This window comes from Grammomys surdaster, unplaced genomic scaffold (genome assembly GCF_004785775.1).
Source record: "Grammomys surdaster isolate TR1022 unplaced genomic scaffold, NIH_TR_1.0 61, whole genome shotgun sequence".
NCBI classification, from domain to species: domain Eukaryota; kingdom Metazoa; phylum Chordata; class Mammalia; order Rodentia; family Muridae; genus Grammomys; species Grammomys surdaster.
This window is the reverse complement of record NW_021604563.1, coordinates 17,348,295-17,363,756: the sequence shown is the minus strand read 5'-3', so window position 1 is coordinate 17,363,756 and position 15,462 is coordinate 17,348,295. Positions and strand designations below refer to the sequence as shown.

General features: G+C 37.1%; 1 protein-coding gene across 2 annotated transcripts in view; it reads left to right on the top strand.

Moving 5' to 3' along the window:
* The first annotated feature begins 3,774 nt into the window (after positions 1 to 3,774).
* The window catches only part of Apool (apolipoprotein O like), a 63,616-nt gene continuing 51,928 nt past the window's right edge, over positions 3,775 to 15,462 (top strand). The window contains exons 1-2 of one of the 2 annotated variants that reach the window (XM_028781315.1): positions 3,810 to 3,871; positions 6,287 to 6,346. In XM_028781315.1, the coding sequence (XP_028637148.1) occupies positions 3,857 to 3,871; positions 6,287 to 6,346 (75 nt within the window). In that variant the 5' untranslated portion in view covers positions 3,810 to 3,856. Of the gene's footprint in view, positions 3,872 to 6,286; positions 6,347 to 15,462 lie in introns of both variants that reach the window. The other variant, XM_028781378.1, reaches the window with a different exon arrangement.

The following is a 15,462-nucleotide window of genomic DNA, read 5'->3' as shown; positions in this document are numbered from 1 at the left end:
ATTGAGGAAACAGAAGAGTATTTGAATTTAAGATTTTAGTAATTAAGTTTCCCTAATCCTCATCTCCAGTGACATTTTACTCCAACTTCACTTCATCCATCCATGGTAATGCCCATATCCTAAGCTGAATTTTGCATTATAGTACTCCAAATTTTACAAAGCAAACTCACCTGTGATAGAAAAGGTAGATACTGGCAAACTGGCCCACCTAATACTTGCCTAATGAAATCTGCTTAATTATGGTCTTCATATCATTCCAGGTGTACTTCAGGGAGCAAGCTGCTATCACACAAATGTATGTCCTCAGAAGCAACATATTGCATTTTAGGAGACACAGAAAATAATAGAGGCACAATCCTGCCAGGGAACTAGGTAGGCTGACTGTAGATCTTCACCTCTCCGTCTGTTCCTCCAGATCCAATCCCTAGGTGGTCTCACCCCCAATTATGAATCAGAACACCCATGGGAGCCTCCCTGTACCCCATCTTTGGTAGATCTCACAGAACTTTTTCTCCTAATCACCTACTTTCCCTAGGTGCTTCATCCCAGCCTCCAACTCCAACGTGCACTCCTAACTAACCCATAGCCCACTCCTGCCAAGGAAGCAGGTAGGCTGACTGCATATTGTCACCTTTACCTCTGTTCCTCCAGACTCAATCCTCCAGTCTCATCCTCAGTTCTGCAAGAGAAAACTTGCTCTGGCCTTCCATGCCCCACTGCCCCCATCTCCTGTGAATCCCATAGATCTTCACCTTCTAACCAACCTCCTTCCCTCAACTCATTGCTTTACCCAAGCCCCCAACCCCAGCAAGACACTCCCTCCCAATCAAGGGCCACTCCTGCCTGGAAAGTGGGTAGAGTGACAACAGATCATCGCCTCTCCTTCTGCTCCTCCAGATCCACACCCCCTCCCCAATTTCATCCACAGAAAATTTACTACCAGACAACAGACAGCCATCACACACTCCTAAAATACAGAGAAGAAGCAAGCAGAAGTCAAGAAAAAAATAAACACCCACTAAACGGACAAAACCAGGTATCAGCACCTAGGCCTGTAATCATCCCAATTAATAAATGTTTAGACACTAGCATAAAAACACAATTAACAAGAAGACAGTATGTTTCCGCTGGACCTCAGCAACCCTACTACAGCAAGCCCTGAATATTCCAACATAGCTGAAGCACAAGAAATAAAACCCTAAAACAATATTATGAAGATGATAGAGGTTGTTAAAGAGGCAATGAATAAATCCCTTGAAGAAATCCACAAAAACTACAAACATTGTAAGAAAATGAATAAACCTTTCCAAGACCTGAAAATGAAATAGAATCTATAAAGAAAAATCAAACTGAGGAATTTCTGGAAATGACCACAAATGACATAAACTATCTTGGTGTAACTCTAACCAAGCAAGTGAAAGATCTGTATGACAACTTCAAGTCCCTGAAGAAAGAAATTGAAGAAGATATCAGAAGATGGAAAGATCTCCTATGCTCATGGATCTGTAAGATTAACATAGTAAAAATGGCTACCTTACCAATAGCAATCTACACCCCATCAAAATTAGAACACAATTATTCACAGACATGGGAATAGCAATTCTCAACTTCAAATGGACAAACAAAATACCCAGGATAGCCAAAACAATCCTGAATAACAAAAAAAACCCTTTGGCACAATCACCATCTCAGACCTCAAACTGTACTATAAAGCAATAGTGATAAAAACTGCATGGGATTGGTACAGAGAAAGGCAGGTTGATCAATGGAATAGAATAGAAGACCCAGAAATAAACCCACACACCTATGGTCACTTGATTTTTCTCACTCATTTTTAAAAAGAAAAAAAATTCCAATGTTGTTACCAACTGTGATAAAAACTTAAAATTAAAATGATCAGTTATGGAAACTTTTAATAACTTAATAAATGATCCTAAAGAAACAGAGACATGAATCATATTTGAGCAAAAAGAATTTCTCTGATTCTATACATGCTTAGTCACATTTTTTCCAAATTGCATACTTACTGTTAATTGTGAAAATTTTATTAATATTAAAATTGACAAGTGTACCTCAATTAACTATGAACAAAGAGAATCACTTAAAATCGCCCCAAAACACCTATTGAATATTCATAAATATTAGATTCTGATAAATAATGTAATTAAAAATATGTGAAACCTCAAAACCAGAAACTGAAATATTTGCTAAACCTCATTGTGGTTGACCAATATGTAAATAGTTTTATTCTTATCAGGAAAATAAACTCATGAAAATTTTAAATATTGTTCAACTATTTTTATTTATAGTTTGTGTAATAGAATTTACTTGATTTAATATTATATTTTCATATTGACATCTATTATAAATATGTATGCTGTACTTCAAGTGCAAAAAATAATAAAGACTTTTAGTCTTTATTCAAGACCATTGTTATTTATTTAATCATTCAATAATATATTTCATTGTATATTCATTAAAAATGAATCTACCTTAAGTATCAAATATGTTTAGTATACTATTAATGCTTAGTATATAGTTTATACAAAGTTTTATTGAATGAATGAGTGAATGTAGTTACCTAATACTGTGAAGTTAATGAGAACATTATGGACACTCTTTTTCTCTGAATTATTCACAGAGGCCTCAGGGAACCTCTGCCTTTATAGAGAAAAAAATACCTTCTCACAATACAGTCTCCTGAGAACACCATAATCATCATTTTATGATGTATTTTAGATCAAGTCACACCAATGGTAAAACCCTCCCAATTACTTTTCTTTTTACCCTTTTTAAATTAAGAATTTCCATATAATATTGTCTGATCACAGTTTCCCCTCCCTTATGTCCTCCCAGATTCCCCCCCCCCACCGCCCTTCAACTCCATGCCTTCATTGCCTTTCTTTGGAATACAAACAGGCAACTAAAACAAAAAACAAACAAAACAAAAGAAAAAAACAGAAAAGCAAAACAAATAAGCCAAATTAGTTATAGTGACACACAAAGCCCCTTTGTAGTATGTTTTTTCATTGCTGTGACCTACCACCACTCACTCCCTTTCTCTAATATTACTTTTGCACAGACCACTTGCCTACATTCCTTATGACTTTTCTCAAATCACCCTATGAGCGCCTTCAATCTATATGAACTAGCAAACTCCATCCCTTCTCAACAGATACCTTCTATTTTTAAACTTTTAATACATTTTATTTAGTGTGCATGTGCGTGTGTGTGTCTGTGAAATTTAGGTCATCAGGCTTGGCAGCAGGTAGGTATGTACCTCTTACACACTAAACTGTCTTGCCAGTCCGTGTTCTATTTTCTTGAACAGCACTTAGGCCTTTCTAAAATTTCTTTGTCATTTTCTCCTGGTGCTCTATGATATGCCACTAGGTTTTGTAGTGTACTCTGAACAACCTCCTGACAGAATTGGTGCTTAGCGACCGTTCTAGAATGAATGTAACTGAATTGCCCCAAGGACTGCAGCGATGACAGGACTATATGTTTGTTTATTAAGGCAGTTAACTTGAGTTGTAAATTCTTATCTAGACAAATCCCATTAACAAACAAAAAGTCATTCACCTAAGAAATCAAGTTCTAGTTAGAGTGTGGAGACTATCCTGAGAGGTTAGATGTATGGAGGATTGGAATGTCAATCACAAAGAAAAGCCCTCTACTCTGAAGAACTGCTAACCGGTTGACTTTGGCGCCAAAGCAGCTGTAGGAGGGCGGGGAAAGGGCAGGAGCCAGCGGGCTTCCGCGTAAAGGGGCGGGGCTATGGTGACGCAAGGCAAAGTGAACTGCTTTGTCCCTCTGCGCTCTCCGTCTGAAAACTTGAGCCGAGAGGGTCAAAGGTATGGCGGCCTTTAGGGTAAGTGAAAAGAAACTTAGTGTTTCACTCTCCTCTCGTTTCGAGCCCACAGTAATTGTAGAAGGGACCTCCATAGTTACTCATGGAGGGAACCCCTCAGCAAGTGGCGACCTGGAGGTGAGACTGAGAATCGGAATCTTTAATCTTTGCAGCCTCAACAAACCTGCCTAGCCTCCTCCTTAATCCCCTGCAGTTAATTGTTTATACTATGGAGGCTTTAGTCCCCTAACCCGCTGAGTGAGTGATGAGAAAGGCCAGGACAACTAGCCGCTCCGACAAAACAAAACAAAACAAAACAAAACTTTGGCATTTGTCTTGGTGCGCAGGGCGGGGCGCCAAGACCGGAACGGAAGACTTCCTTCAAAAATTAATCTGTGGGCAAAACAGACAAGACTAGAGATGTCCCAGAGATTGTGTTGTGTGTGGGATTATACATAGTGGTATTCCCTGTCGAATAACCAGTTTCTTTGGAGTTTAATGAGAAAAGGTGCTTTTGTGTAGAAATCGGGGTAAAGGAAGCAAGCCAGCTGACTCGGGTTTCAACATCAGTTTACAAATACTTAACACATTATTTTTTAGGTGTATAATGACTCTGTTAGGCTTGAAGGGTATAAGAGTGTGATTAATTCAATCAGTGGACGTTGATTTTTAATATTTCCCATTCTTAACTGCATTTCTATAGTTTGGGACCTCAGACTTTCTTTTGAACTATGGACCATTCTCTTAACTGGACTCTACTCCCTCCATTGCTCTGATGGAATCCATTTTCTCCTGTACTGCGGTAGTACTTACATCAAAATGAGACTCTGCCTCGATACTTTAAAGTCTTTATAGGCACTCCATTATCAGCTCTCAGGGGTCAGGTTACCCTTCTAGATAACAACACTTCACCTAGCCTCTGCTCTCCAGCTTCCTCTCCTGTCACCCAAGAATCCTCTCCTCTGTACTTAACTTCCTACTTTATCTCTCCATGCCCCATTTACCTGCTCTCTCTGCAATTCCTAAAGTGCCCTTGCCCATTCTTATTTAATTTCTAGCAGGCATGTCTGACCAATCTTTTGATAAAACAACCCCACACTGTCCTCCACAAAGTTTATCCTGGAGAATCACAATCAAGTGACCAAAAAAAAAAAACAGTCGCAAAAAAAGCCCAAAATAATAATTTTGCGATGTTTAAATAGTTTACAATTTTGTATTGGGTAGGATGTGTTGTGTAGGCCATAGGTAGGACATGCTTGCTCCCTTTGGTAAACACAGAATGCCTCTTCTAAGTGAGTGTCCTTGACAGCTGTAATGATCCACATGAGATAGTTATTGAAAACAATATTGGTAAGTTAATTGAAACTTTTAAGTCCTTTCTTGGTGGCCAAACCATGAGCAGGCTGTACTTCTGAAAAGTTTCTTGGTGCCCAAGTTCAGGAATGCACAATTTTAAAAGTAAAACCCAGAAAGATACATCAAAGTTAGATGAAAGTCAGAATAACCTTGAAACATTTATTCCTGGCAGAGCATATTTGTTATTTTAGATATAACTTGCCAATTATTTTGGCTAGTACATCTGGATGATGGTCAAGGCCATAGAAGTCTCACATGTGTTGCCAAGGCTACGTGACCACTGGGGGAATTTGGTAAAGGGCTGAGAATTATCTAAGCAAACATAAAATGGAGTCAGAACAGGATGGTGTTACTTTTGTCATTGTATTCTCCAGTTTTAAAAAGTTATTGTTAAAGTTTTGATCTTGGTTATGGGGTAAGTACTAGTTCCTGAGTATCATTAGCTTGACTGAGGTAATTTTCTATCTGATGAACTTTAAAGGACAATTTATTATATAAGGCCCTATAGCAAGTCTCATAATAAGGGGGAGTAAGGGACCAGGCCAGACAATGAAAAGTATTGTAAGCTATAGGTTTTAATTGTTTTCTGGTACCAGTAATTAATTCATTAATATTTTTGATATAATTTATTTTAACTTTTTGTAAACTTTTTTTTCCTTAAATGCTAACATTTAATTTGTTGGCACAGAAGCAACAAGTCTCTCTTACTGTCACGTAGCCTCTCCTGTTTTGGAGAACTGTTTCTGTCAGAGACTATCTGATCATGGTGTGTATCAAAGGAGAACCCCAAGGATATCTATCTGTTTGACAAATTCTGTGTTGTAAGCTCTCTCCTTTTACTGATTAGAGCCATAGTGTTCAAGGTAGTAGTATCCATCATCATTGGAAAATGGAGAGGGGCAGCCCCCCTGTACATCTGGTTAGCATATATTTCCAATAGTGCTCACAGCTAAGGAGACCACTGGAGACAGTGGCTGCTCAAGTGCTATTAGTAAGGTGGGATACATGGTCTAGGCGAGTTCTCCAAATAATTGTTTAGATTTCATAAGGAAACTGATTCAGGGTTAAGCTGTATTTCAGATTCCCAACACTGGGCCACCCTGGTCGACCAAGAGTTGTTACTTCCAGTTTTGGTCCAAGGTAAGTTCTCAAATCACCCTGAACCCAGCATCTTAGAATTTGCTTACTGACTTCTGAAAACCTTATTACCGTAAGCTGCTGTTTTCTGTATGGCCTGGTATCCATTGTAGTTTCACCAGCTGTTTGAAGATTAAATATTTTGAAGTGTTAGTGCTAAGTCCTGGCTCTGAATTGCTTCTGCAGCAGCTCCTGCATACTATCAGTTGTGCGCAGAAGGACCAGCAGCAATAATGTGAGATAGTCATAGAGAAGGGCAGCACCAACCAGAGTTCAATACTGGTCTAAGTCACCAGAGGTCCAGAGTGATTGTGAGTTGAGGCGTGGCCTCTGGCCAAAAGATGTCTGTCTCTTGGTTATCCTCTCAGCCTTGGTGGTCTGTGGTAGTTTACTCTGTAGCACTGGACTGGTGGACTGTGGTACTCTGTGGTAACCCCTCTCTGGTGCTTTTGGTATGCAGCAGTTAGGTGGTGTTGCAGCACACAGTGTTACTGTGCAGTAGAAGGAAATGGAAGGCTTCTCTAGCAGTGACATTTGGCTAAGACATGAATCTTTTGCTCTTTTCCTTTTGCTAAGAAAAAATCCCTCTGTGGAAACCCCTTTTCAGCTTCCATATGTTGTCTTTCTCACATTATCCTTCAAGCAGGAAGCTAGAAATTTGAATGTAGATGTTTTTGTAGAAAATTCCCTTTTAAGTGTAAAATAGTTATCATGAATTAACAAAAGCTACCCTAGTCACACATGATGTCTTATGCCTTTTATCCCAGCACTCAGGAAGCACAGGTAGGTAGATCACTGAGTTCAAAGCCTGCCTAGTATACAGAGGGAGCTCTACTATGTAGAGAAAAAAGAAAAGAAAAGCTTTACTACTCCCGATCCATCCCTGTCATGCGCTAGGAAATGTCATTGTCACCTTCCTCACCTCCTCCTTCTCTTCCATGTTCTCTTGTCTTCCTCCATTTCTTTTTAAGCCATAGAAATAAGGGCCATTCAATTAAGTGTGGGTATAGATGTGGAGTCATCCATTGGAGTATGGGCTCCATACTTGGGGTTAGACCACTGAGGAAAACTGACTCTCCTCTTCCTTGCAGTCATAAACTCTCCATGGCTCCTCCTTAGGGCTGAAGAGGCCCTCTCTGATTCTTGCTGGAATTTTGACTGGCTAGATCTTAAGTAGGCAAGCAGAATTCTTGAATTTATGAGTATTATGACATGCATCCAGAAGATGGTTCCTAGTGGTTGGTTGTCTTCTGTTTTTTACAGTCCCACCTTGCAGTCCTTCGTGGAGTTTTTGAGCCATAGGGAACAGTGGGTTTGATGCAGATACCCCTTTTGGGGCTGAACACTTCGTAGATACTTGCTTTTCTCGTGTGGTAGATCTATTTGTAATTTTCTGAGGAACATCAGACTAATTTTCAAAGAGGCTGAAGTAGTTTATACTCACACCAGTACTGTATAAGGGTCCTTTCCCCTCACATCCACAGCAGTATTTACTGTCATCCCTGGATGATGGCCACTCTGACTAGAGTGAAGTGAAATCATGGAGTGGTTTAGATCTGCATTTTCCTGATGGCTAGGGGTGCTTAACAATTAAAAATGCTTTCTGGCTATCTGTGTTTCTTTTGAGAACTCTCTGCTCAGTTCCATAGGTCATATTTTAAATGTGTTAAATTGGCTTATTTGTATATTCTGGACTCCCAGAAGTGGTCCAGTCCACAGCTTACGTGTACATTGGCCCAGTAGGTTAAATACACACATCAAAAGTCACAACAAACACCCTAACTCCAGCTGCTTAGGTCTTGTTGGAAAAACACATTCAATATAAAAACCAACACAGCATTTCCCCCACATGCCAGAGCATATTCCCATGTTTCACCACAGGCTTTTATTTTTAATTTCAACCCTTTGAAGTTGACTATTTGAAATGCTTATGAACAAGGACCAGATTGTACAAGTACATTTTTTGCTGTTTATTGTACTTGGGTTGTGTTTTGTTGTTGTTCAGTTACCACAGTTTGAGTTTTGCAGGAAAATACAAGTGTGTGTGTGTGTGTGTGTGTGTGTGTGTGTGTGTGTGTGATTTCCTTTTTCAGTAAAGTATGTGCTTTTCATTTTCTAGTATAATAAATGATACTGTGATTAAAAGACTTCCTTTTTCTTCTTAGTAGATTTAATGATATTGTATTCTTTTAGAGATAATTCACCTACCCACTATTTCCAGGAGAAAATAAGCACCCTGATATATACAGGTCCTCTGTTAGTGACTCATTGGTGATTACTCTAAAACAGGGGACTCTTGTCTGAGACTTTTATGTTGCTGTCAAGAAATAGCTTCTAGGCTGTATCTCCAAGATGAAGCATTACTACCTTTTTTTCTTGTCAGTTTCAGCTAGAGAAAATAGTAGTATATCTGTTAAAGTTGAAGATGAGTTTAGTGGCACTTGTTATTATCACAGACTTTATTATCCTTGGAAAATAGTCTAGCATACATAGAGATGTAGTCCAGACTTCAGAAAAAGGAAGTAAGATGTGTTTTCATGGATAGGAAAGACAGGCTGAGCCTCTTCTTTATGACCCAAGGAGCATACATAGATCAGTGAAAATGATATGATCATTAACTCAGTCTACTGAAGAGCTTTCTCACAAAGATGTTATTTAAAAACAAGTTTTATGGGAACGATACTATATTTGTCTCATTTTATTTTACTGCAGGTCACAAGTACACTGCTTGGGGTTGCTTGGTAATGAGTTTTAGAAAGGATTTTAGCTATAGCAGTGGCTAGACCAGAAGATATATTGTGGAGATCTTATATTTTGAGATATACATTCTCATACTTAAAACGCTGATATGTCTGTTACATGTCCCTTGCTTGAAAGACTAATCATTTACCATTTTATATTGTATCTAACAATCATTAGTTTATTCTGGAACAGCTCTTGATTTTTAAAGTTAGCTTCTGTTCCACCTCCTCCCTGCTATTTCATCAGTCCTGTGTGCTTCTATGTTTGTTTCCATCTGGACTGTACACACTACCTCTGTAGAAAAATCACCCAGAATGACTACTACATATATATATATATATATATATATATATATATATATATATATATATATATATATATATATTCACAGTTCCCCTTCTCTACTGAAAAGACAGATAGGGAAAAAAGAACTAGTAAATAGAGGTTTAAAGAAAGATTTGAAAAAAATACAGTTTGGAACAAATGATAGTAGGAAAATAAAGTGTGGAGGAAGTAATTGATTATAAAGAAGAACAATAACAATTGAGAAGAGGTAGGTAGTCTGTCTTTTCCTTGAGCTAGGTCAGTGAAATACAAGTCTGCATTGTTCTCTACTCAAATCCTAGTGACCCTGAGTTTATATGTAACTTTGTGGTGATATATTTCCCAAAGAGTACATGGAAACATAAAAATTAGGCAAATTAAAAATAGAAAGTAGATAAAGGAGATTTATTCAGTGTATCCACAAGCAATATTAAGAAGAGGGACTAATCCAGCCAGTTATTCCCCCAAGTCCTTTTTCAGGATCCTGAAGTGATGTAAAGTTTAAACATAGGGCCAGGGATATGTACACTTAAGCAGGCTCAGTCAAGATGTGATCCTGCCCAACATTGACTCATTCATTATTTTCTGGGTTTCAGTCTTATGTAAGGTAGTCTCAGCAAGTTGTTAGAACTGTGTGAAATCTTTTTCTAGGAGACAAGTTTCCCACCTGACTGATGCCTCTTTCTTCTCCAAGCATAAGATTTCCTGGGGGAAATGACTATTTCTTTGAGATCTGTTGTTTCAATAGTTTTATATTCAAATTGAGAGGCATCCCATTAGAATATCTTCATTTCTTCTAGCGTGGTTACAGCAGTCTCTTTTCACACTGTTCTTTTGGCCTACACAAAATGTGATCTATTTAAACAATATTTAAACAAGTATACTGTTAAGTATACTTTCCCTAGGAAACTCACTAATGAAAATATTATTGGTGATTGTAGCTAAAAGTACACTGGCCTGAATAGAAAATACTGTCTATTATAAAGTATGTATTTGATACAGTATAACTCATTTTACCAAGAACTTTTTCATGTTATATGCAAAGGTGAATTCTCTCTTTAGTAAATAGTCATTGTCTGTTGGCACTAGCAGGTACTGCTATAGCACCATTTTAATATACTTACTAAACTCTATCCTGCTCTGATAGACTAGCTCATATTCTACTGGCTCACTGAAAAACATCCCTTATTTGTGTGAAGCAATAATCTGGTACTTACAAATATAATGTTGTATTATTCTTTTTAAATGCATCTAATCTATTTTCTGTTGAGTAGCTGTAGGATTTGGGAGGTCGTTCTTGTAGGGAAGATGAAGGGAGTCTGTGCACTGAAAGAAGAGTATGCTTTACATCTTTGAGGCCTGGAAAGATTCATATAGCTAGAGTCAAAGGGTATATGGGCGGAGATGAATAAAGATAGTTGTTGAGATAGGAGAAAGAAGTGGTAATTTAGAAAGAATAATTTAGCAATCTTATACCATTTATTTAATTGTTTTGAAATTTTGTAGCATATGAACCCTAAACTGAAAACAACTTGAAAGTCATGTCTTTGAGGGTTTCTGTCTATTCAGACAACTAAAATGTTTTCAGTGTTCATTTGCTAAATCTCTATGAGCTGTGCAGAACTTACTTTTTCCTGCATATAATACACATACAATTATATATATATGTGTGTGAAATATGGCCTTCAGAATTTTAAAATAAAATTGCTGGTCTTTGCATTATATATAGTATTTGTCTGACCTTGATAACAATAAACTGAATAAAGTTGAATTATGCCAATCTTGTGCCATTTCTGAAGGATTCCACATATATCAAATATGTGTGCTGTTATTTTTACTTTTGTAGTTCTTGGATTTTTATTTATCTAAGATAAAATTTCAAGTGCCATTCAGTAATTACTGCACCATCATTTGCAGTCATAAAAATGTTTAGAAATTTTAAAATAATTTAGTACTTTTATGTAATATTTTAATTAAAATATTCAGTGTTTAAAATATGTTATAATTCTGGTCGTGTTATTGAATTATACAGCCACATTAAGCTGGGCTGTTTGTTCTGGTTATCTTATGATTGGCCTTAAGTGTTAGAGCTTTAATTTTTATGCAAATTACATCTCACACATACCATGTAATTCCCATCCATCTTAGGCTAGGGAGTTAAATCCATTCTTCATCATTCACTCTCTTCTGTTTTTCAGTTTTGCTAATTGAACTATGTTGTGGCTGTTAGAATATTTAAATGAAGTAGACTCAAATGGATAATTGAGCTCAGAAAGAACCTTAGAAATTGCTATCTTGAAAAGTGTTTTGATGTTGTTTGCTTTTTCCTCTATAAATGTGAAATGAATGTATACATCTTGGCTTTATAGGCTGGCTGAGTGATGTGCTTAGTGAATAAAAGATAGCCTTTTCTGAGTTGTTACCCATGGGAGGCTTCCCCTTCTTTGAGAAGAAGAGGAAGGGGTAAAGAAGAGAGGGGGATTGTGAGGGTAGGACTGGGAGGAGAGAAGGGAGGGGGCTATGATTGGGATGTAAAGTGAGTAAATAAATTAATGAAAAAAAGACAGCCTTTTTCCCAGTGTTTTTTTAGTCTTTAAAGGATCTTACAGAGTGCTTATATATATTTACTTATCTGAGCCTTTCAGAATAGTATGTATACTTTCTGCATTATTAACATAATTTATTATGCACAGTCGGCATTCAAAATGTTAATCATCTACCACTTTTCCCTCACAATGTATTTTATTAGACCACAGCTACTGTTTTGTAAGCACATTCATCCTAAGATGTGCCACACGTCACTACTTGCTGTTAATGCCCTCTAATATTTAGATCTCGAGAAAATACCAGCTTCTGTGCACATTCTAAATGGCATTTAAATGTAGGCAACAAAGCGGAGAGATGCAACAATTTAAGCTGGCTTGTGCTCTCTCGCATTTTTCTCTAATAGTGGAAAACAGAAAAAGGATTTATTCAATGTGGTCACATGAAGAGGAAGGACAAATAAATCCAGGGAAACCCTACATGTTTATCCTCAGAAACCTCAAGTTTTGTATTGGCCTGAAGTGAGATTAAAGTTTAAATAGAAGGTCAAGGATTTGCACATCTAAGCAATTCCAGAGAAGGTGTGGTCCTGTCCACCATTGACCTATCCTTGCCTGGGCTTCAGTGTCATCATTTAAAGGTAGTCCAACAAAGTTTGGAATCATTTTCCAAGACACAAGTTCTCCCTCTAACTGGGGCTTATTCCTTCTACCATGAGATTCTTGGGGAAATTTCCATTTCTTTGGAGTTCATTGCTTTATTTTTCTGAAAGCCAGATTGAGAAACACAAGTGTCTCTAGAATATCTTCATTTTCTGCCATGCCAGTTGCAGTTCTTTACTCTCTATTTTAACATCTTGGAATTTATCTCTTTTCAACAAGTGTAATAAAAGAATGCAAGTAAGGACCAGTTTTAAAACACATTTAGTGTCAGGAGGGTAGCAGTACATGAAAACCATTTTTTAAATAAGCTTTTGGATTTTAGTTACTCTTAGAAGGCTGACAGAGCAACTTTATTTTGCTCATTTAAGATAGGGTATCATCATGAAACTTAGGCTGGCCTCAAACTTAAGGTTCTCCAGTTTCAGTTTCCCAAATGGTAGGATTATGGGACAGTGCTGCTACGAGACCAGACCAGTGTGACTTTACGGCTTTCCTTTTGTCTCTGAATAATATTCTCAGAAGACTGTACAGATTATCCTTCTGGTGGTTTGTTCTCCATTGCCCCATGAAGTCAGAGAAAAAATTGTTCTGGTTTATATGAATTGATGCCATCCACATCAGTTGTAAATAACAGATGTCAAAGAATTAGTGCCAATAACCCTTTCAGCTCAGATTTAAGTACCTGAAGTAGAGAAGGCAGCTCTACTTTCTGGCATACCTGAAGTTCATTCTCCTTATTTTGCGATAAGGAGTAATGTCCTAGGATTTCAAAACTGTTCAGGGTCGTTTGTCACAGCTGTACTTCTATAGAATGTTAATAGTTTAATATGGCTTTCCAGAAAAACATCACATAAACATCCCTAATTAACTATAAGGCTTTACGAAAACACAACAATCAAGAGTAAAACAATTTTGAAAATTATTTGTAAATAGATTTACAAATATCCAATACATGTTAATCTTTATAAGGTTTACAAAGTTTGAGGCATCTATACATTTAAAACAGTCAGCAATAATTAGCATAATTATATAGAAGTACTATATGGAAGCTATTTCTAAACCAAAATATAGAATCTTTAGTTTACTAGAATAAGTATATAGCACTGACAATTAAGCAAAATCTCTTACAAATTTGGGAAACAGTGCTAGTTACTATAAATAGGTTATATACAAGTATATCTCATATACAATAGCAAAATAGCAATTATCAGAGTGTATATATAGTTTTTCCATGTTTTTTATTTTATTTAATCATTCATTTATTTATTTATTTATTTATTTATTTATTTATTCATTCATTTAAAACTCCAGATTTTATTCCCCTCCCGGTCTACCCTAGAACTGTTCCACATCCCATACCTCCTCCCTAACCCTCTGTCTCCACGAGGATGTCCCCACTTCCCACCACCACCCACCCTACCAGACCTCTAAACTCCCTGGGGCTTCCAGTCTCTCGAGGGTTAGGTGCATCTTCTCTGACTAAGTCCAGACCCGGCAGTCCTCTGCTGTATATATGTTGGGGGCCTCATATCAGCTGGTGTATGCTGCCTGATTGGTGGTCCAGTATTTTAATTAGCAAGATTGTCCAGATGGCTATTTTCATAACTTTTTAGGTTTGTAAGACACTAAGAGGTCAGCATTATACCATACACATAATGAAACCATTGTATCCAGAGTGGGAGGATCGCTGAAGGCCCATCATTATCTGTTCTAAAGAGATGTCAGTTGGTTTCAAGAATCAGCAAGTAAAGGGTCTGAAGATAAAAATGTTAGCAAGGTCCAATTCGGCAAGAAAACATCCCAGTGTTTGTATAGATTGTTTCTTTGAAAGAACACAAGTGTTGCTATATGGATGGGAAGACATTTTTTGGCGTTTGGAACAGTGCATTCACCTACCAATCAAGTAATTTATTCATGTTGATTAAATACATACCTCATGCTTGTTGCTGTATGTGCCAGTGACCAAGACAAATATAAGCTTTATTAGTTATTAGATAGTGGAGAGAAAGAAAAGATATTTTTCTAAGTTCAAAAATGCAGGGTGTGTAGAGGACACATTTTAGGATTATGTTATCCAGTCAGGGGAGTCTTTCAGGATGAAAGAAAGGGTTGGGAAGAATATCCTAGTTACTCCTCCATAATCTATAATCTGTATGTGTTGTCTCTCATTCATATCCAGGATAATGTCTGGCTCATGGCCAGGGAAAAGGTGTGCATGTTCTGGCCTGCAAGGCTCATTGCTCAGAATGTCTCTGGCTGGCTGCAGCCTGTTACTGTCTTTCCTCCCTTACTGGGCCGCTTAGAAGGCACTGTGCTGAGCAATAACACTTGTTGGTTATTTTGCATGTATGAACCTTACATGCTTTTAACTTTGAATATTTTAGATACTATAAAGCTTAGATGTGCAGCATATGTGTTTCTAGTCACAGATAACATTAGGCATCAATTGTAGTGGAGTCAATTTAAATTAGTTGCTTACAAATTAGTCATTTTAAAGACACAAATTGATCCTGAAATGACCTTTGACTTTCTTAAGACACTTTTCTAAGTAGTCACAAGTCTGAAAGACAAACAGTGGAAAACATAAAACAATCTTAACAAAACGTTAAATCTTGCCTTAAGTTCATCACAAAGAGCAAAACAATCTGTTTAGCAACTTTTGTTGATTTAGACACAAGAATTAGATTCTAGTTTCGTATTGGTACCTTTATATTAAAGCATTAATTTTAAATATATTAATCTTATTAGTTCTCAAAGTGTGGATTTTATAATTGCAGTGAGATATCAGTTTTCATTTTGTATTTTTTTTTAGCCTTGGTACAAATCTGTGTTAAAGAGAGACTAGAT